The sequence below is a fragment of the Protomyctophum parallelum genome (assembly GCF_964188405.1).
Source record: "Protomyctophum parallelum genome assembly, chromosome: 4".
NCBI lineage: Eukaryota > Metazoa > Chordata > Actinopteri > Myctophiformes > Myctophidae > Protomyctophum > Protomyctophum parallelum.
In genome coordinates this window covers 33,727,538-33,749,587 of record NC_139700.1, presented here as the reverse complement: position 1 = coordinate 33,749,587, position 22,050 = coordinate 33,727,538, and the positions used below count along the sequence as shown (strand labels likewise).

The 22,050-nt window shown below is 41.7% G+C and overlaps 1 protein-coding gene across 1 annotated transcript; it reads right to left on the bottom strand.

The window, feature by feature from the left end:
- Positions 1-812: 812 nt before the first annotated feature.
- Positions 813-20,757, bottom strand: hal (histidine ammonia-lyase). The gene is made up of 20 exons (XM_083763049.1): positions 20,256-20,757; positions 19,931-19,991; positions 19,274-19,301; positions 19,106-19,180; positions 18,951-19,023; positions 18,706-18,772; positions 18,566-18,603; positions 18,224-18,349; positions 17,438-17,577; positions 17,211-17,258; positions 16,731-16,878; positions 15,516-15,611; positions 15,141-15,199; positions 14,103-14,183; positions 13,807-13,872; positions 13,331-13,496; positions 5,280-5,414; positions 3,762-3,870; positions 3,560-3,629; positions 813-2,159 (listed from the first exon to the last, which is right to left on the bottom strand). Exons 1-20 carry the CDS (start codon positions 20,503-20,505, stop codon positions 2,022-2,024), a joined length of 1,974 nt encoding a protein of 657 aa, XP_083619175.1. The 5' UTR covers positions 20,506-20,757; the 3' UTR covers positions 813-2,021.
- Positions 20,758-22,050: the final 1,293 nt, after the last annotated feature.

Here is a 22,050-nt window from a genome sequence, read left to right as displayed (position 1 = left end):
TGAGATAAGTGAGTAGCTCCTAGTGTATTTCTATCTCGTAGTGTCTCTCTATTGACAGCAAGATTGGAACCTCCACTTGCCCATGTCTTGTGGGCTGACAGAACACAGTGCAGAAGTCCATGCATTTCGCCCCAGCGGCTTGAATTACAGACCCTGGTGGGCCTCATGTTCAAGGTGTTTGACCCCTCCCACATCAAAGATTCAGGTCAAATGGACCGGACTATGTACTCTATTGGCCAGGTTGCCCATGGGCTACAGGGTGCAGCTGTTGCGGGCTATAAGGTGGTCATCCACCAGGTCTGCCTGGTATACCTTACCACCCCCGTCTGAAAGCAGAGAGCTCCTCCACACCGGACATCAATACCCAGGCTCCCCCTCCTCCTGGAAAGATAAGGAGGTATCGGTCTCAGCACCTCTGGGACTATTAGTACTGGGATGGAAACAACCCTCAGGCACGCTGGGCAATACCTGCTACTGAAAGTGTCTAACCGGAAGTAACAATGGTAACACCCAAGGAAGTGATGCAGATCTGTTTACATTGCCTGTGCATGAAACCTGACTAACCCCCCTCATCTTATGTAATGTCAGTGCCGCTATTCCAAAGCCCCCTCATGTACATTTTTTAACTATTTTCAGCTATGGCATAATATGTTTTTTGGTACGTAGATCTTGTTGAGCTGGTCATTTTGAAAGTCAAAAAAGTGTGAGTAGAGTAGAATCCAATTTTGTAAGATTTTATTTCTATGTTGTTTATAGTGGCATCATTGGGATAATATTAATTCTCACTTTCATATAATTAAGCAATAATCAGGCATACATTTCAATTTAATATTAAAATTGTACAATGGTTGAGGTAGTAATAAAAACACAAACTGAGGTTAAGATCCCTCTTATAGACCTTATTTATATATTTTTATATATTTATTAATATATTATATTTATTTAAGTAAAATAAATGAAACATTAGGTCAATCAGTGTGTGAACAACCAGGGCCGGATTTACCACTGGGCTAGGGTGGGCTGCAGCCAAGGAGCCCCCAACTTTAATGATGAAATTGTAAAGTATTGCAATCCAATTCAAGAGATTTGCGTTTAGGCCCCCTACACTACACACTGCACAATATTTGCTCCGATTATGCTGCCGGGGAGCTTTTTTGGCGCTCGCTGACAAAACCCTTAATCGGAAACAAGATTGGGCTTTGATCGCCAAGGTTTTGCTCGCTGCGTGTGAAAGGCTACTGGTAGCCTTGATTAGCCTAATTGGTCTATTGCTGTTAAATAGGTATAAAACCAACACATCTCACTTGAATAATGTTGATAAAACCGTGTTGGATTCTATGCTGCTATATGTAACCGGGTCTGGATCGCATCTCGGTACCCTGCAGTGTGTGATCCCTAGTCGGCGATAGGGCATCCACTTCTAGTCACTTTTACTAGTTGACTAGTTGACTAGTTGCCTACTACTACTAGTCAGTCGACTAGTTTTTTAACTACCTATTACTTCATTATTTTTGGAAATAAATATTTGTACATTTAAAAAATGTGTACATTGGTGACTATAACTATAATCTAACTGATCTTGAGGCCTAGAAAATCGGAGGGGAAAAAAGAAACTAGTCAACTAGTACCAACAAGGTCGACTAGTGGATTTACTAGTCGACTAGTCGCTTAATGCCCTAGTCGGCGATCAATCGTTTAGTGTGATCTGATGACTCCCCGACAACTATAAAAGTCCTAGTGTGTAGGGGCTTTTAGTTTATATTTAGTTTTATTAGGGTGATTTTGCTGCTTCCGGCTAAAACGACTGCCAGACGCGTGGCCATAAGGGACCGGGTGGGGGTTCCAAAATTACTCTAGCCCAGAGGCCTCAACTCCTATAAATCTGGCACCGCATGATAACAACATTGCATATTTGACAATAGTCACTTTAGTCAGTAAAACAGTTGAACCTTAATGAAAAACCTGAAGTCTTGTTAAGCAACATTTTTGGCCATGAATATTATTTTCCCAGAAATATGCCTTTAGTTGCACTCATGGCGATGACGTTTCCGTGGCGATGCTGGGGACTCCAGGGAAAAGGCAGTGGGTGAGATAGGACGAGACTCAGGAATATACTCTGTCTCATACTTATCAATGTAAGGTTTGGCAACCTGCCACACCTGAAATGGATAGAAATATTAACACATTAGCAACAAACTCTACTTTCTTTTATGTATGTTTGGTTACACTGTAAAAGCATTTTTCCCCCCTGCAATTCATTTGCATTCATTAACTTCAGGATTCCAGCTTTAGTCCTGGGAGTGTAAAATTGACCTGTTTTACACCCATGCCCATACTGTATATGGAGATCCCTGATGTCATCAATATTAAGCTCATATACTGTATGGGAATATGGGCATTCCCAGACCAACGTGATCTAGTATGAGAGTGAAAACACTAGCGTTGACTCCCATTGTAACAATCGAATGCAGAAGTACTCATTCTATCTCAATGGGATAGTTCCAATGTTCGGAACTATAGCCCATAGCACCCCACTTTGCGTGTCGCGACTCTCTTCTTCTACAGCTCTGTCCCAGACAATGCCCATATATGGAAATCCCTGATGTCATCAACATTAAGCCCATATATGGAAATCCCTGATGTCATCAATATTAAGCCCATATATGGGAATGTCCATATATGGCCGTATTGTGACAGTCTCATGATAACCAGTGTGGTTGCTGCGACGTGAGTCACACTTGCAAATGAACCAAGTTGGTACAAGACATGGATCTCCATATGTGGAGCTGACTATCATCACCTGAATCTCCATATGAAGATCACGACACTGACCTCGTCAAACCCTGGATAGCCATACATGGTTTGACATACTAGATCTGCATATATGGAGCTGGTCAGCAACTACATCTGACCACACTGACACCAGAATAGTTTAACTCCTGCTTCTCAACTGTGCCATATTAAGAAGCTCTGTTGTTTTCAGCTTCTCGCCCTCAGGGCGTCTTACTGTATAATAATATTACAGATTTATTTTGTGCAATAAAGCATCTGTTGCATTGTAGCCCAGTGTGCAAGCGATTATTTATTATTCTCTTATATAACTGGAACATTTGCAGTGGTTGGAGGAGAGTCTCCCAACCATTGAGAAATACAGACCCTGAAGGACACCTACTGGTTAAAAAGTGAAGAAGCAACAGATCTACCATTTAATTTGAGAATTTGACTCTGTATAGCATTGTGTCCTCAGAGACGGAGCCTACAGCTAGATAATCGGGGTAATTTTGGGTTGGGACCTTAAACCTCTCGACTTGGGCTCAGATGATCTGTTCTGTCCGAATACTTTCCAAACAGCCATGCCTATCCAGAGCCAGGTCACAGGGGCAACAGTTACAGCAGAGACTAGAGAGCTCCGGACTTCCGGGGGTCCCGAGGCATTCCAAGCTTGTACAGTAGATTGGCTATTTTTGGTAAAGACATTTGGTGCAGAGGGAAACACTAGTGGACCTAGTATAGAATCCCTGGTCAACTAAGTTATAGGGTTTAAGTGGTTAACACTTGCCTTCTGGTCAAGGAGGAGACGATGAACTGCCTCAATGTCGGGGGACATGAATCTGTCCTTAAGCCAGGGCCTGTGAACCCACGTTAGATCATTGACAAGAGAGGGAGCAGAGAAAGAACAGTGGATAAATATTAACCATGCTGCACATGGTCATTTCAGAGAACAGAAACGTGTGTACCTTGGCCGCATATATTTAACTTACTTGACCACGCTGCGCACAAGGTCATAGACCTTCTCCAACGGAGTGGTGGTACGCAGGGGGCGTAGGAACTCGATGCCCTGGCACGCCGCTAGCAGTTCTATAGCCAGAACTGATTAGAGAAAATTGATCAGTTGAATTTCTGATTAATGCATTTATAAGCCATGAAATAGACCTTTTCCCCCGGCAGTCATATTGACATAAATAGTTGTGTGTGTTACATCCTGTAGGTGTTACTAATTAAGGCTCTGTTCCATTTAGTGTAGCAGAGCCAACATGCACAATACATGTACCCTGATACTGTTTGAGCAGAATCGAATCGCCCGTCATCGCCCGAAAAGATGAATTATTTTTATCTTTTCGGGCGACGTTGTTCCGCCAACTTCGCTGCTATCGCCGGTAGTCGCCGGGTCCCATAGACAAATAATGCACTTCCGGAAAATTTGTCTGGCTGTCGCCCACTGTAAAAACTTACTGTTAGAGAGTCATTGGTATTACCTAACATTACACAAATGTCAATATGGCTGCTATGAAAAAAGCCTATCCTACGTGTTAATATTTACAGTAACTCTGAAAGTGTAAAGATGTCCCAGTAACTGCCAGGTCCATATTTGAGGGCCGCTAGCCCCTCCTATACACAGGTTCAATGTTTGTTTTGTAAACACCATTGACAATGAAGGGAACATTTACGTCATAATGTGTCAGTTACGTCATATTGTCTCTTTATTGTTAATAGCGTTTAATGTTTGTGTTTGCACCATTTGTTTTACATCACCATTACATCACCTAATCAACATGGGTTAGACTCTGTGGTGATTTTTACACTTAAATTAACTGTTTGCTGTGTAGTTAATGTCTAAAGTCAAATGTCAATTCCCATTGATTACACAGGATCCAACCCATTATAGGGTGAAGAACTGGACGTTACGCTCTGTCACAAGACTTATCCTGAAAGCTGACAGCTACATTATTGTGTTTACACTGATGACTCAACACTGTGATATCCACCACATTACACGCTGTCTGTTGTTTGTTTAGGAAGAAAGGACGACTTCACCGAGGGTCAACGTAATGTTAACATTACATTGAACCTCAGTGAAGTCGTGTGGAATAGTCGAATAGGGACATGCCATCCCTATTTTGGGCATGTCATTATAGGCAGAAATCCTCAGAAATAGCCTTTATGTTTAATTTATACTGCTTTAGGATTACAATATAAATCAGATTTGAGAGGATATTAAACCATTTAGGCCTGAAAAAAACGATTAAGTGCCGCATTTTCACGATTTTTCTAAAATAGCAGACCTGCAAGCTCGTAGCGCACCACTCGGTGAATCAGTTATTAATCAGCTACTTGTGGTTTCAGCTTTGTGAGCTTGTGAGAACACAAATCTCTTCTCACAGAGGTTTAACTGTGTGTGTGTGTGTGTGTGTGTGTGTGTGTGTGTGTGTGTGTGTGTGTGTGTGTGTGTGTGTGTGTGCGTGCGTGCGTGCGTGCGTGCGTGCGTTCGTGCGTGTTACTTTGCTCCACATGTTCCACCACCCTCAAGGCCTTTCGGGCAGCCCAGCCTCCCATGGACACATGATCCTCTGTGGCAGCGCTGGTGGACAGGGAGTCCACTGAGGACGGGTGGCACAGAACCTTGTTCTCTGACACTAGACACAGGAGGAAACAGGTCATAGTTACTGAATGTAATGCACAGGGCTGTCAACATTGGAGTGTCAGAATTTAAAGTAAAATGACTTTTTTTATTAGTCAATATTGCAAAATAAATTGCAATATTTGTTTTGTAATCATTAGCCTACTAGTTGTCTAAGGTGGACTGAGAGGCTAACATGTTGGCTAAACCTTAGTAGTGCAGTCACAGATTTGAACAATTAACTGTGTAATACAGTGCATGTAGTCACTGTCGGGTGGAAACCACGTGCTGTATGTCCAAAACCATATTACTTTTCAGGAAATTGACAAATAGCCACATGGTGTTCCAATGGATCCAGTGTTGTTCTTATTTGAAGCTCTTGTTAATATTTTAACATTGGCTAAATATTTATAAAACCCAAAGACAGACTTAACCACTTTCAACCTGGCCTCTCAATTTGACATCCCCATTTTCAATTATCTTTCAAAACAGCAAATATAGCCAATGACGACACCTTGTGACTCGTGAGCATCACATTGCATCTCATTCATTAAATATGTTGATACAAGGTTTCTGCCCAGCAACGGTATTTAAAGTGATATATTCAGTCCATATGTATTGTATTGTGTATCGCCCTCCTTCTGAATTCCAGTTTAGTATTGTGTTGCCGACTTGCCTTACTGTATACTGTACTAAATCTGATTAGTCCATGGGTCAATAAATCGGTGCCATCTGGGTGGGCAAATTCTAGTCGTGATCTTTTAATTTCCTATGTCGTGTGAACTCAATACTGCAGCAATCTGGCAGTCAGGTTAGCGCTCGTCAGCCGACGAAAACTAGAATTCTCAACAGTCCCGAAATTAACACCCGGCCCTACCTGGGCCCTCATCAAACCCTGTACACTCAAGACACTGCCCCCGCTGCCACCCTTAGATCTCCATATATGGTTGTTGACTCTCGTCTTTTCTTTTTGAATCTTATGATCTCTCCTTCAACATAGTACATTTCAGATCTTGTGCTACATAATGAACAATCCCACTAGCTTTCTCAGCTCATAAAATTGCCTTGACGTCACTACTACTTTTCCAAAATCATAAGAATTGTGTTTTTCATCTGATTGCTCCATTGTCCAAGACCAATTATGATTTCCTCCACAATAGGCTTTTCAGCGTCTTTTAGGACATTAGTCACCTGTGGTGTTGATTGCTCCACTGCTCGCAAAGCGCTTCCGGACATTTTTGAGTGCCCTTGAGTGGGCAATTTTACACGGAAGTCTAACACTGGATTTTGAATGATGTATGATTTTTACAGTGTGGTACCAAAGGGCCAGCTGTCTAGAACTCTGAGAGAGTGTGTGTGCGTGCGTGCGACGTGTGTGCGTGCGTGAGTGTGTGCGCAAAGTAATGGCGGAGCAAATAATAAGGTCTTAAATTGAGGCAATTGGATGAAAAACACAGTAAATGAAGTACGGTAACCTTGGGTGCATGCATGTTACAACATCCAGTTGCCTTCTCTAGAAGCATGAATCAATGACAGTGTTCTTTTGAACTCGTCATACTATTTCACACTATTTCTGCTACCTTGACGTATAATGCCCGGTCAAACACGCAGATGATTGTCTTTCTTTTTTCAAAACAACAAAATGTGTAATCAAATTCAAAAACATTGTTTTCATTACCTTTTGAATTTCCCTAGGTAATATGATATTGGCAGTATGTGTTCTTTTTGTAAATAATAATAATAATAATAATAATAAACTTTATTTATATAGCACCTTTCATACATAAATGTAGCTCAAAGTGCTTTACAGAGCAGAAACTATAATAAAAACAAAAGCAAAACAAAACAGCATTAAAACAGGCATGCAGTTAAAACAATAGGACAATAACACAGTGTCAAATCAGGAGAAGGCAGTGGTACAAAGATAAGAACAGATAAAATAAGGCAACGACATTAAAAAACAAGCAGTAATACAATACAGTGAGGACGTGAATAACAAAAAATAAAAGATCACTTATAAGCAATGTTGTGGTCTTGAGCTGAGCTTTAAAAATGTCTACAGAGGCTGCCTGACGAAGGTACAGTGGGAGCTTGTTCCATGCCGACGGCCCGTAGAAGCAAAAAGCTGCTTCCCCGTATTTTTTAGTTGCCATTTTTTTAGGCAAAGCGAGCAGGCCAGCAGTGGAAGAACTTAGGGGCCGGTTTGGGACATATTTAGGCATGGTCATGTAGGTAGGAAGGTGCGAGACCATTGAAAGCTTTATAGACAAGTAAAATAATTTTAAAATCAATCCTAAAAACAACAGGAAGCCAGTGCAGTGATGCCAAAACTGGAGTAATATGTTCTCTCATCTTAGTTCTAGTTAAAACTCTAGCTGCTGCATTTTGGACAAGTTGAAGTCTGTCAGTTGTTTTCTTAGGCAGTCCTGAAAAGAGCGCATTGCAGTAGTCAAGCAGAGAAAAAACAAAGGCGTGGATTAGCGTTTTTGCATCGTCCAAGGACAAATAGGCTCTGATTCGTGCAATATTTCTAAGGTGAAAAAAGGAAATCTTGGTAACATGATTAATGTGTGAATTAAAATTCAATTCAGAATCAATAATAACCCCCAGGTTCTTTACTGTACTGTTACTTTCTACAGTCAGGTTGCCAAGCCTGCTTATTATTGATTCTTTCTGCTCGCTAGAACCGATTATGAGAACTTCTGTCTTATCCTCATTTAGCTTGAGAAAGTTCTCACTCATCCAGCATTTGATGCTAGACAGACAGGTCAGCAGTGGGTCTAAGGCACAGGGATCATCTGGGGCCACAGAAAGATATAGTTGGGTATCATCAGCATAGAAATGAAAATTGACTCCGTGATTGGTAATGAGTTCGCCCAATGGCAGTATGTACAAGGAGATAAATCTAGAAGTAAGAGAACGGATACATGTTTCTTGTCAGCAGACACCCTAAGATCATTCATTACTTTTACAAGTGCTGTTTCTGTGCTGTGACCTTTCCTAAAGCTAGATTGGAATTTGTTGTGCACATTATTGTTCTGTAGAAATACATCCAATTGATGGGAGATGCATTTTTCTAAAACCTTGCCCAGAAAGGGTAGATTTGAAATGGGTCGATAGTTACCCAAAACAGAGGGATCAAGATTATGGTCACATTCATACCAGAGAGCTTTGCTGCGATTAAAACGAATCCTGCTGCGCATTGTCAGAAAGTGCGCTTCGTTTGGCAGGTGTGAAGGCTCATTCGAATCCTAATGCGCAGCAAATAACCGCATTTTACTCCGCCCAAAAACGTGGGTTTCGCTTCGCTTCGAATCGCACTTGACTACGATTCGGTGCAGGTGTGAATGCAATCCGCAGTAAATAAAGGAAATGAAGCAAACATAATGTGGCGGGTGAGGAGCTGAACACAGTTGGAGACGGAGAAGGCATATTTTACGCAGCGCAAAGATGTCCCGTTACTGTGGATAGACGTGGTCGAATAAGGAGACTGAAGCCCTGATCGAAATGAGGACATTAATCAATTGCTTAAGAAAACACATAAAAACACTGCAGTGTATTATAGCCTACATAATATTCAGTCTGTCTGTGCGTGCCGTAAACATGGAGTGCTGTCACTGTGTGGGGACTGGGGAGTTATATCAGTGCGCTCATGCAGCGCTGTTCCTCCATGCCCAAAAGAACAGTGTGTGGCGGCTGCGTGCGTAGAGAGAGAGAGAGAGGGGGGGGGGGGGTCCCAGGCGGCACGACACATGCACGTTATGAGTGTAATTTTATCACCATAGATTTCACTGTGTAGGACTGTAGGCTATAGTTTATGAATGGAACACATTGATAAAGGTCCCCCCTGCTGCGTTTCCAATTGCTGCGAATGACAGTGTGAAGGCAAACCGCAGCCAATTAAATACGCAAGAATCCAATTTCCCCAACCCATACGGATCTGAGTCTACCGAAGTATTAGGTGAGAATCTGACCTAAGTTTCTTGAGTAGGGGCCTAACTACGGCAGTCTTCAGTGAGTCTGGGAAGACGCCTGATTGTAGAGAGCTGTTTACAATTTTTAGGATATATCCAATCACACTGTCTAAGACCTCTTTGAGAAAGGTGGTGGGAATTGTATCCAATGAACAGGAGGATGATGTCATCTGTGATATAGTTTTGCGGAGTTCGTCTTCATCAATTGCGCAGAACGATAATAGGCTCCCCCTGGGGAGATCTACCCTGGGACCATTAGCTTCTGTTTGAAGGTTTGCGCTAGCAGCAGCATCATTCATAATATCAGCTCTAATGTTAAAAATGTTGTTATCAAAAAAGCATGCAAACTCATTACACTTAGCTTTAGAGGCCGGGAATGACTGCTTGTAGGACTGGGGGGGGTTTAAAAGTCGTTCAATGGTAGAGAATAGGACTCTGGCATTCTTCTTGTTCTCGTTAATAATGCCAGAGAAATATGCCTGCCTTGCTAGACGCAAGGCTTTGTTATAGGCGACTGTTGACTTTTTAAGAATCTCTAGGTGGATGGTGAGTTTATTTTTTCTCCAAGCTCGCTCAGTTCTACGACATTCTTGCTTCAGTGACCGTGTATGCTCATTTAACCAGGGTGTCACTCTGGTGTTATGTTTCTTTTTTGTTTTTAAAGGAGCCACTATATCAAGAGCTGACTCTAGTTTAAGATTAAAAATTTGAACCATATAATTTACTGGGGGAGTATCGGGCAGGGGAGGGGGGCCCAGATGAAGAGAGATGAAGAGCTAAAAAAACGCTTTGTTATGGTATATTCAGTAATTTTTTCTCTAGATCAGAGACAGTCATATTAAAACACAGTAAATAGTGGTCCGATAGCTCAGGCCTTTCAATAGTCCTTTCCACAGTGATGTTCAGCCCTCTAGAAATCACCAGGTCCAGAGTGTGCCCATGTTTATGTGTAGGCCCAACAACATGTTGGATAAACTCAAAGGAGTGCAATAACTCTAAGAAACCCATAGCCACAGCATCTGTAGCATCATCCAGGTGCAGATTAAGATCACCTGTGATAAGTGTTCTGTCATAGTTAGTGGAGAAGATAGATAAAAGTTCTGATATTTCTGTTAGAAATATTGCTTTACTGCATTTTGGCGGGCGATAAATGCTAATCATTGGCATAGAGGATTGACCATGTAATATAGTGGCCTGGTATTCAAAGGATGTAAAGCTGCCAAGGGTCAGAGCCTTGAATTTTAATGTGTCTGAAATAATTATTGCCAGTCCACCTCCTTTCTTAGCCTCGCGAACAGAGTGAATGAAGCTGTAGTTTGCGGGACAGGCTGGCGCTAGGAGAACAGCTCCATCCGAGCCAAGCCATGTCTCTGTTAAAAAGATGATATCTAGCTTCTCTTTACAGATTATATCATTTACAGAGGAGGACTTATTTGTTAGTGACCTGATGTTAAACAAGGCAAGGTTAAGCTTGTTATCACATTTTTGGGGGCTGTGATGCCTGTGAGGTACAGTAACCAGACAGCATTCTCTCTGCAGACCACTCCTTGTGTTGGATATTCTATTTGAAATAACAGTAGAAATGTTAGAAGAAGGTCCGTGCCCAGTGGGAGACGGGCTAGGAAAACAAAACTGAGTGGAACTAATATGCTGGGGGTGGGGGGCAGGACCAGGGGGATGTCAATAACTGGCGGACGAGGTATCTGTCGGAGGCGCAACGTGATGTAGAATGTGATGATCTATGTTGGCCGCTAGTGCTTGGCAGCCCCATCTATTTGGATGGAGCCCGTCACGACTAAAAAAGGAGGAGCGCTGCCAAAACAAATTAAAATTATCAATGAAATTCAAATCGTGAATGTGACACAGGCGCTTAAGCCATGTGTTAAAGCTGTCTATCCTGCTGAAGCGCTGTGGCGAAAAGTAGGAATTGGTCCGGAAAGGAAGAAAGGCAGATTAGTAGCTTGTAGAAAGTCAATGAGGCGCAAGTAATCCAGTTTTACGAGTTCGGATTCACGCCACGACGTGTCATTTGTCCCAATGTGGACTAGGACCTGTGAGATGGACTGTGGAAGTGAATTAAAGAGAGTGGGTAATTTTTCCAAAAGGACTGGAATGGTGGCGCCTGGGAAACTATGTGTAATTGAATATGGAAGACTGACATGCTTTAAAATGGAATCAGAGACAATCAACAATTTCGGGGATATTGGAAGCTGGCGAGGAGATGGACGACTAAAATTAACTTTATTGTTGGCTGCGGCGGGGCAGACCATATCGGCAATCGTGGCTGACGAGCTAGTTGACGGGGCGCTTGGAGGGACAGGTGGCTGACGGTGACCCATGGAGGGTTGTGGAGGTGGTTGGGTGGTGGCTGATGTAGTGGCACCGTTCGCAGGTGGTTCAGGCCGAGTGTGACCCACGGACTTGTGCTGGACAGCCGCTTTCAGCAGGCGCTGGCGGTCATTTTTTGGACCGGAGGCACTGGCACCCAGTCTGGAATTCCGCGAGGGCGCGGGAGGCAGCGATGAGCCATCAGACGGCCCTGAGGACGGACGGGGGGTGATGTGGGCAGATAGTGGGGGGAACTCACTTTCATCTAGGGGGGAGACCTTGTTTTGGGTGATAAGCGGGGGAACCTGCGATAAGTGGGGGGAGGGGCCTCCATGTTTTCGCCGAGTGGCAATTTTCCATGGACCTGGAGTGGAGCTAATCAAGGTCGGTTTCGAGACCCTTGGTGGATCGGTGCAGGGGACGGTATCGTCAAGCAGGGACGGTGGACTGGTACGTCTGTGATGAATATGCTAATAGGGTAAATAAAAAACTGTCCAATAAATATTAAAAGCTACTCCTAATATTAAACGCTATATTAATTTACTTGTATTCAGCCTATAAGCATTTTACTATTAGGCCTATGCCAACTCAAATGGTACCAATAACTGGTCTGGCCCATGGACTAGATGTCGTGTTGTGTTTTTTAAATGTTCTGTTGCAATATTACAATTTATTTTCCCCGTACTGTGTATCAGTGGTTCTCAAACTGTGGGTCAGTGATTTTGGGGGGTCCCCAGATGATTTGCTTAATGTGCAACATTGTTTTCTCAATCAACAGTGATCATACCAACATACAGTACAGTATAAGTGTATACATTTTATCTGCTCATTTCTAGCTGAGAATCAAATGACTTTTAAGACCCTTTTGATACCTCGGGAAAAATAAAGAAAGAGACCATTACTGTGTCAAAAGTCATTAACAAACTATATTTTAACTCATTCAGGACGGGGGTGGGGGACTCCTTTTTGGGTTCTTGTTGCTACAGTATGTACAGTATTAGCAACATAACATTTCAGTCCTAAATGCGATAAAATGGTTAAACATTGTGGATAAATTGTCAAATATTACCGTGAAATACCTTAACTACATGCTGCGAGCATGTAGATCTAGTTTCACAATATTTAAACAAAATGTAATGCTCATTCAATCCCAAGTGCTTGTCAGGGTGGGGGAGTCCCCAGTGGAAGGTTTGGGAACTACTGCTCAGCCGTACATGAGTGAAGTGATTTATTTTTTCATAATTATAGATCTTTAACTCTTGAGAATGTTTCATTTTTCAGTTAAATTATTGTTATTATTATTATTATTATGAATGAGATTAGATAACTTTTGGAACGTATCCGTTGACTTAACAAGATGCTGGCGATGTTATTTGCATTTAACATATGAGCTGACTGCCGCGAATCCCGGAAGATGGCAGACAGACAGACAGACATACAGAAACCTGGACAAGTGGCGTGGTGCTAAAATTGCCTTCCTGCTTGATCCCGCCTTGTTATAATATCCAATTATATCTGCTTTTTTTGTGAAAGTGAAATTTCACTTGTTGCCACAAACAACCTACAAATAAAGACAAAGAGGAGTCTATGTTTATTGAAACACGAGGGCTGTATTGCATACAGTACATACCCAGGGCAGCGGCGGTGCAGTGGGCGATCATGAAGCCAGAGTTGAGTCCACCCTCGCTGACCAGGAACGCAGGCAGCTCACTCAGAGAGGGGTTGCACAACCTCTCAATCCTCCGCTCGCTGATGGAGCCCAGCTCGTGGACTCCAATGGCCAAGAAGTCCAGAGCCTAAGAATGGACGTGGTTAAATATGTGATTGAGAATTGAGGGAACATATATTTTTCATATCATATCACACATACATACATACATACACATACATACATACATACGGGTCTTTTTACAAAAAAGCCCCCCTTTTAAATACATACACACGTATACATACATACATACGTTTCAGAAGTTTTAGCAGTTTTTAAGGACCCACTTTTAGGCCAGTGCACCAGAGCAAGCTCTTGCCTTTTTTTAAACCCTACCCATTTTAACCAAATACATACATACATACATACATACATACATACATACATACAATACTAACCTTAGCTGGGTATTCACCGTGGAAATTGCCTCCTGAGATGGTCTCTCCTCTGTCTGCAAACACCATCTTATGCAGCCGTTAAAAATATAATTGCTACTTATGGATATGGATGGCCTAGAGAGGTACTGTAACTTTAGACTGTGGCAATCTGGGAACCCATTGGCAAAACAAAGGAAAAACAGCCCGTCTCGAGAGACTAAGACTGCAATCCTATGATAGTGATAACACTATTCATTCTACTCTTGGGATTAAAATAGCATTACATTGAAATGTTTTTGAATGTCACAAAGGGATACAGGATTGTCCGTGGCACTGTTGATCTCTGTGTTGATGATTTTTTTGACAAAATGTATCGTATCGTTGGCAATACCATGAACCTGTATAGAGACAAAATATAAAGAAAATGCACATTTTACAATCAGGCTTTTGAAAAAGCAATTTTATTTCAGTAACTAAGTAATTAAACTCTGTAAAGAAAACGAAAGACGTTTTATGACATGTTGTTGCATATGACAGCGGTTGGACTATATTCAAGTAATATTGAGTCCTATATATGGATTAAAGCTGCGATCCGTAACTTATTTGAATGGATACATTGTTATTTGATCCAATCTGTAGCGGTTGGAGGTCTCCCTAGTCCCTACGCTTCCAAACCTGGGATTGAGTAGGACACCTACTGGTTGATAAGTAGTACTGCACGAAGCACATAAATGTACTAATAATCCCCATAGTAAATCATGGTAAATGGTAGTGCATTAATATAACGCTTTTATCCAAAGCTCTTTACATAGATTGTGCATGGCCATTGGCCAAGTATGGATGCTGTGGAGTCATAGGCGGAGCTTGAACTTGACGCCAGGGGGTGCGACTGCTTGGCCAACGACACCCGCGCGCACGCTTTGTGTGCGGCTGTGCGCGCGCGATTTTTTTGACCTTTATTTTATTATTTTAGCGTTTTTACAATGCCCTAACCCCTAAAAATGAGTTATTTAGGTAGTACAGCAGCTCACACACATACACACATGCACTACAGCCATATAGCGAGTCATCATATCATGATAAGAGATGATTACAAACTACAGTCAGAAGTTAAGTTTAAAAAAAAAAGAAGTGCACCCCCTGAACCCCCTCAAGCTCCGCCCATGTGTGGAGTCGTATAATTATATATAAAAAAGGTTGAGTGCTGCCGGTCATATCAATTAAGTCACTTAACTAATTTATAATCTGTAGTACAATGAGTTGCTTGTCGACAAGAAGCTAACATTATGTAGCATCCCGAATCATGATGTTCTTGTCGGCAAGCGACACCATCGTGTGATGGAGTATGAATTTACCTGAGGACAGCAGCGCATGGTGTAGGCATCCTGGACTCTATCACAGAATCGGTGGCTCTCTGAGAAAAGGAATCACACACAGACCTAGATGAAACATTATGTACACAGTCAAATCCTCAGTTTTTATTTAACCCATTTAGACCTGGGGAACCTATACATTTTTCTGAAAACCCTATTAATAAAAAAATAAAACATTGTGTTGCTATATGACACACAGAGTTATCTCCAGGCAAATGTAATTAACGCTTAAGGATTTTGCAGTGAACTTCATGCCAGAGGGTGTGTTGCTTGCATACATGTCCATGCATTTTATTTATAATAATTCATTATATGAAGTTCCATCTCTCCTCTGCCATGAATCCCGCTTCATCTGACCTGCTATCTCCGAGGAGTGATGATCTGAGTCCAGCAGGGCTCGGAAGCGTTGGGCCACCTCTATCTGCCCTGGGTGGGGCCGCAGTGCATGGATGTCTTTCCAGAGAATAGAACACAATGGAGGATGGGACACACATCCCTGAGTCATGACAATCCTACATTCTCAAGAATGTATTTGCCAATGAATCATCCGGTGCAGCATTTGAGATTTAACCACATGAACCCTAGCGTCCCTATATTTTAGGGCAAACATTTTGCAAGCTCCATCTACAATTTACAATTTAGGCATTTAGCAGATGCTCTTAATCCAGAGCAATTTAGAGAAAGCATGAAAAACACACAGTAATACATCAAATGCACAGAAATTGTCATCAAGGATCACAAGTAAACTAAGAACCTAACATCCGTCACTCTACTCTAACAGTACAATGAAAATACAAGATCTTGTAGATGGAGCTTGTAGATCGGCTATTTATGTCTGAGACATTTTGTGTAGAAGGGGGAAAGGGTAGAGCCCTGGGGGGACCCTGGTCAACTAAGTATGTGGGTTTAAATGTTTTTAAAGCAATGGTGAACTTTGGTAGGAAGCTATATATACTGTCTCTTTCTTTTTTGAACTTGTCAACCCTTATTTGGATCACAACTGTTGATTTCTACCTTGTTGACTTGCAGTGTAACTTATATGATTAGATTTACAAAAATAAATTAGTCAAATTTTTTATCACCAAAATGAACTCAAACTAAGAAGATTCAACCAATATGAAAATGAATGCTGGTATGTTCTTGTTTTCTGTCAATTTCCCCCACTGGCAGCAGCAGCCCTTGTGTTAACAGTGATAATGGTGATCTATATTGTTAGAGAGAACTTCCGTCAATATACTGTGAAAACAGCTATTTCACTTTCCCCAAATTAAGTAACGGGACTTGTGTTTTTTAATATTGGCAGAATCTATTCTTAGCTATAGTGCTGTTGCTGCCAGTGGGACAAAAGTACAAAAAACAAGAACATACCAGGACTCATTTTCATACTATATATTGGCTGAATCTGCTTTGTGTGAGTTTGTTTATGTGATACAACTATAGGGAATTGAATCACTTCTTCCTGTTCCTCGAGCACAGAAGCAACAGATAAAGACGACAACAACAATATTTGGAGTTATGCAACCCAAGCTTCTACCAAAGTTCAACATCTCTTTAAGCCCCTCCGTTGCTCACCACTGTCAAAGGCTTTTGTGGTCCCCTTCAGCACCTCTAGGGTCAGAGCAGCTACGATGTCCGCCTGCTGAGCAATAGCCTGGGATCTCTCCACAGCCTCAGCCCCCAGAGATGTGATCATCTGGGTCCCGTTGATCAGAGCAAGACCCTATGGAGGAGAGAGTGCAGAGTATTTTGGAGATTGTATTTATTGCTTTTTTTCAGCCAACAGTACAAGTTAGAACATTTCCTGAACATTCCCAATCACAGTTTCCCAAGAGATAGTGGAGAGGTAAGAAATGTTTGGAGAAATGTAGAATTTGTGTGTGCTGTTTCAGTGCATGTGATTCCATCAACCTAGTCTCATTCAAAACAGTCTATAATGCAGATTGCAAATACAAAGACCAACACTGTACCTGGTCCATTTAACTCTGTAATTTAAAAAAATGCTTGTCAATCCAAATTGTGAAAATACTTGAATTAAAATAAAAGTAGTGTTACCTCTTTAGGTTTTAGTGTGATAGGCTTCAGTCCATGGGCCTCCAGGACCTGGCCAGAAATTAAAGGACAGAGGAAAATATATCCAAAGTCATCAAGGGTCATCAAAAAGCAAACATGTTTTCCAACAGGACCTCACGTCCTATAACTCCAAACAGGAGGCAGAAGGCCGGGGCATTGTGCAAGGCGTCTTCACTGGTGGCAATTGTACTGTAGAATACAATACTTACATATTTGGCGTCTGCCCAGCCACTCTTTGGGGACCACATTTTACCTTCCCCCATCAGCCCCAAGGCCAGGTGGGAAAGGGGGGCCAGGTCTCCACTGGCACCAACTGTCCCCTTCTCTGGGACAAAGGATAGACAGGATGCTGCAAAGACAACCAAAGTTTTGTTTAATTTATGCTTCAGCTAAATACAGTACATAATTTTAGTTGAGCGACATGTCACACACAATGTTGGGCAAGCTACTCTTGATTTATTACTTTGTTAGTAAGTAATTAGTTAACTTGTTAGTGTTACTTGTGTATATATATAATATTCACAATTTAGGCATTTATCAGACGCTCTTTCATCCAGAGTGATTTACAGTAAGCAGGAACATTACAAGGTAATACATCAAATAGACCTCAAGAATCAAAAGCAAGCTAAGAACCTAATATCTGTCTAACAGATTATTTGTGCATGAAGCTATGAGTGTATACATAGAGTGCTATGTGCTACCTACGTCTATAAAATTCTGACTTATAAATCTAATAAAATACTAAATTATAACTTTAGAATGTATAAAACAATACAGGACAGTCCAACATGTGAGCAGCCCACTCTATCAACCAGTAAGGGAAGGAATGGGTCAACATAGTTTCAGTCAGCTAAAGTCGATAAACAGTCAATTGAGGTAAAGGGCAGGTTGACGCAGAGTACACAGCAAAATCCTCAGTGTTCATTTAGCTCAGGGAGAGAAACGTGACCAAATGGACCTGTATCTAAGGATTTTATTGTGTACACAAGGCTTACCATTGAAGGCCTGGATCATGGCATGCAGGGTTTCCAGAGAGATTCCACTGTAGCCTTTGGCCAGCACATTGATCCTCAAAGCTAACAGCATGCGGGTCCTCTCTGGGCTTAGCGGGTTTCCCACACCTGCAGAGCACAGTATAGTATTGATGATGCTGACAACACTGCAAAGCTGTCAACTTCACTTAAATCTCAATCTCAGTGCCTCCAATGAGGCGTGCGCAGTTGGTCTTTGCAATACTTCCAGTCTAAACACAATATTCACTGGAATATTTATTTTTAATTGACTAATGCAAGTAGTTAGTTAGTTAGTTGGTATTTTCTTTGAGAAAAGAAGGTTACCTGCAGAATGTGACCGCACCAAGTTTTCCTGAAGCTCTCTGTAGGAAAAAAAAAGCACATTCCATCAGTGCATAAATGCCAGATTTTCTCAACAAAAAAATTAATAGAATATAGAAGGAGTAAAATATATTAGTCCATACTTCAGCTTACTGACAGGAATTACAGTTCTGGCAAATTTGCCAAAGCCTGTTGTGATTCCATAGACAACTATAGAAAGACAGAAACGCAGGATCAGAAAATAAAATGTATCAAATATGGCTAAAGTGGTTAAATATATTTAATAGAGATACAGGATGTTGTATTCGTTTTTTGTATCAATACAGAATACTGTGCATGTAATTATAATTACAATAAAGGGCCAAGAACCTAATAGATGTAACCCAACCTCTGTTTTCTTTCACAATCGTGTCCAAAAGTTCCCTGGCTTTTACAACTTTGCATTCGGCTGCTGTAGTCAGCTGAAAAATGGGGAATGGGTCTATTATGTCAGTTATAAGCATAGGACACTGAAGACAACATATAAAACATATTGATTGTTACCTTTATCATGTATACCCCCCTGCCTAGATTAACCAGATCTGTTGTTGTGAGGGTGTTGCCATCCAAGTGAAGATACTAGTACACAGGGAGTTGCACACAATTCATGATCATACTTGGTTAATACAAACATTTTGTTGTAGTCATTTTTTTTAAATCTGCAACACTCACCTCTTCGGGTACTTTGTATGCAGCCGTTCTATATGATATAGTTTAAGTATATTTCACATCAAAATACAATGCTCTCATAATGGCTGAGATCTTAAAACATATGTATTGTATGAGTGAATGTATTGTATGAGTGTGTTAACCATTATAAGTTATCTTTTTAATGAATAGAATGTAATTTTGTGCAATCTGTATGGTGGTATGGACTGGAGTATGCAAATACAATACACAGTAACATGCAATTGGCATGGTCATATAATATTTAGTCTCCCTGCTCTTCTATTGAGACATTTAGATTGTGCCAAAGTTCATGCCTCACCTAGACACAGGATCTGAATCTAGACCTATTCAATACATCCCCTGAGCAAGCAGTTCGGCTCTATTAGCTCAATGGTAAATGGACAGCACTTGTGAAGGAGACCGGGTTCAAATCCGTGGAGTAAATGTACATACTTTATGATGTCGTCCACTCACAGTTGACAGTTTTTGTATTGAGTTGTACTTGAAATGCACTGCAATTCTGCAAACTGTTAATAAATACTTCAATCAATCAAACATAGTGCTGCTTTAATAATCAGTGCATGACATTGGTTTCAAATATAACTCATTACGACAATGACACAAAATATTCTAATTATAATGATATAAACAGAAGGATACAGGTGAGAAACACCAGGTTGGCATGGTATGTAGTCTGGAGACATTGTATCCCCATCGATGGCTGAAAATAGAAAATAACGCACAAATAGCTCAAGCTCATAAAGCACATTTGTGCTAATAATAACATATCAGCGTTCAGTCATCCATTCGTCTGACTTGGCTAACTTATACTTCAACAAGGTCGTACCACATCCCAATATATAGCTGGGTTTACTCTGCGCAATTACGCACAGGTGGGATACAGAGAAATATCAATTCACCACCATCACCCCAACACGAGACCTTGCATATTTGTCTCGTAGCCTTTAATATCATCATTAGTTACCAAGTTCGACAAAGTCATTATCTTCCAGGACGTCGTCGATGGTGTCATCTGCGTCCAACAGACCCAGTCCCTGGCACCTTCTTGCAACAAAACAAACCTCCTTTACGGAAGTAGTGATGCCGCCGTTGTCGGGCTTGTTTTTCACATAGCGTTTGAGGGCCTCGTTTCCAAGCCACTGGATGGTGTTGCTGGTATCTCGACAGGGAACTGCCAGCCACTCATCCCGAATATGGACCGTGTAACGAGGCATTGCTTGTCAGCCAGGATTCCGCGCACCGCTGACTGAGTGAGTAAGCACAGTGAGCACCACGCACCGCTCTCCAAGTCCAAGGTACGACGTTCAGCAGCTGCTAAAATGTACCCCACCAATTAGGCACATGCTCGGGAACCACGCCTCGACAAGTCAACAACATACCTCGGTTATGTCCCTCCTCCGCGGGTCACTACAAGGGTCGTTCGTAAAGTTGGTTCAGGTGCCTCAGTGCAGTGGGAACGAGTTTGACAACCATTATGTAATTTTTGTGTTGTTTTTCCTTTTCCACAAAGTTAGACATTTGACAACACAGATAGAAAGTTGTCTCTCTTGAGTCTTTCCCAAAGGATGAAAGGACCATAGGACCATCCATCGTGTAACGAGCACAAATACAAAAGTCCAGGTTTGACAAATACAAAAGTCCAGGTTTGACTTTGCGCCCATATTGGCCAGCAATAGACCAGCACCCCACCAACATTTTAATGTTGGACAAATATTAAATATACATTATTCATAAATAATATACATAGGCAATAGGCCTCAGGGCTATCTAAATGTAGTCCAGCCTATTTATGTTAAAATACAGGCTAAAAGTTAAGTAGCACAGAGTGGAAGTTGTTATGCCATTCTGGGAGAGAAGTGGAGTTTGCTTCAGCATGCCATGCACAACAGGCCTAATGTGCCGGGTTGGCCCTGGTCCAGTGCGTCAGCAGTACTGGACATGGACATGTCGCAATCGCTGCATTCAGCTCTACTAATGAATAGAATTAATTAATTGCATTCACCTATAGCCAGGACTGTAGGCTGTACTTTAATTGATAATTATGCACTGGCAAAATTAATTAGCTTAATTTGTTAGGTGCTGGGGAATGGGAACTGTCCATGGGCCTATATCATCATCATCATCATCATCATCATCATCATCACCACCACCACCACTCCTGTAGATATAAAGGCCTATAGGCCTACCTACCGCCCTGTTGTCAAGTGATATCACAGAGATATCACGCTGTTAGCTCTGATCCATAGCCTTCTACTGCTTCTACGATTCTGCCCTGCGCAGTAAAGGCTATGGACCGTTTTAAATCTCAAATCGAAATCAGACCAGCCTCTCCTCTTTAGCGTAAATAAAAAGAACGTTTTAGCTACTCACCAAAACAAAGGCGGGTTGTGTCATTAGAAAGCCTACTTTCCTTAGTGGACGCACTCTGAGCCCCCCACCACACGTATAAACGGTACTTTTTGGCCAGAAAGGGATTTCTTTCCACCGGAGGAAAAATATTCTCTATGAGGCAGTTCTCTGGGCAATATCAGTAGAGGGCGCAGCGGAGTAACTAAAAATGTTTTTTTTCCCGGTGGAAACAAAATCCCCTTTTGGCCAAAAAGTACAGTTTATACGTGTGGTGGGGCTCAGAGTGCGTCCACTAAGGAAAGTAGGCTTTCTAATGACACAACTCGCCTTTGTTTTGGTGAGTAGCAAAAGCGTTATTTTTATTTACGCTAAAGAGGAGAGGCTGGTCTGCATTCATGCGAGCGGCGGAA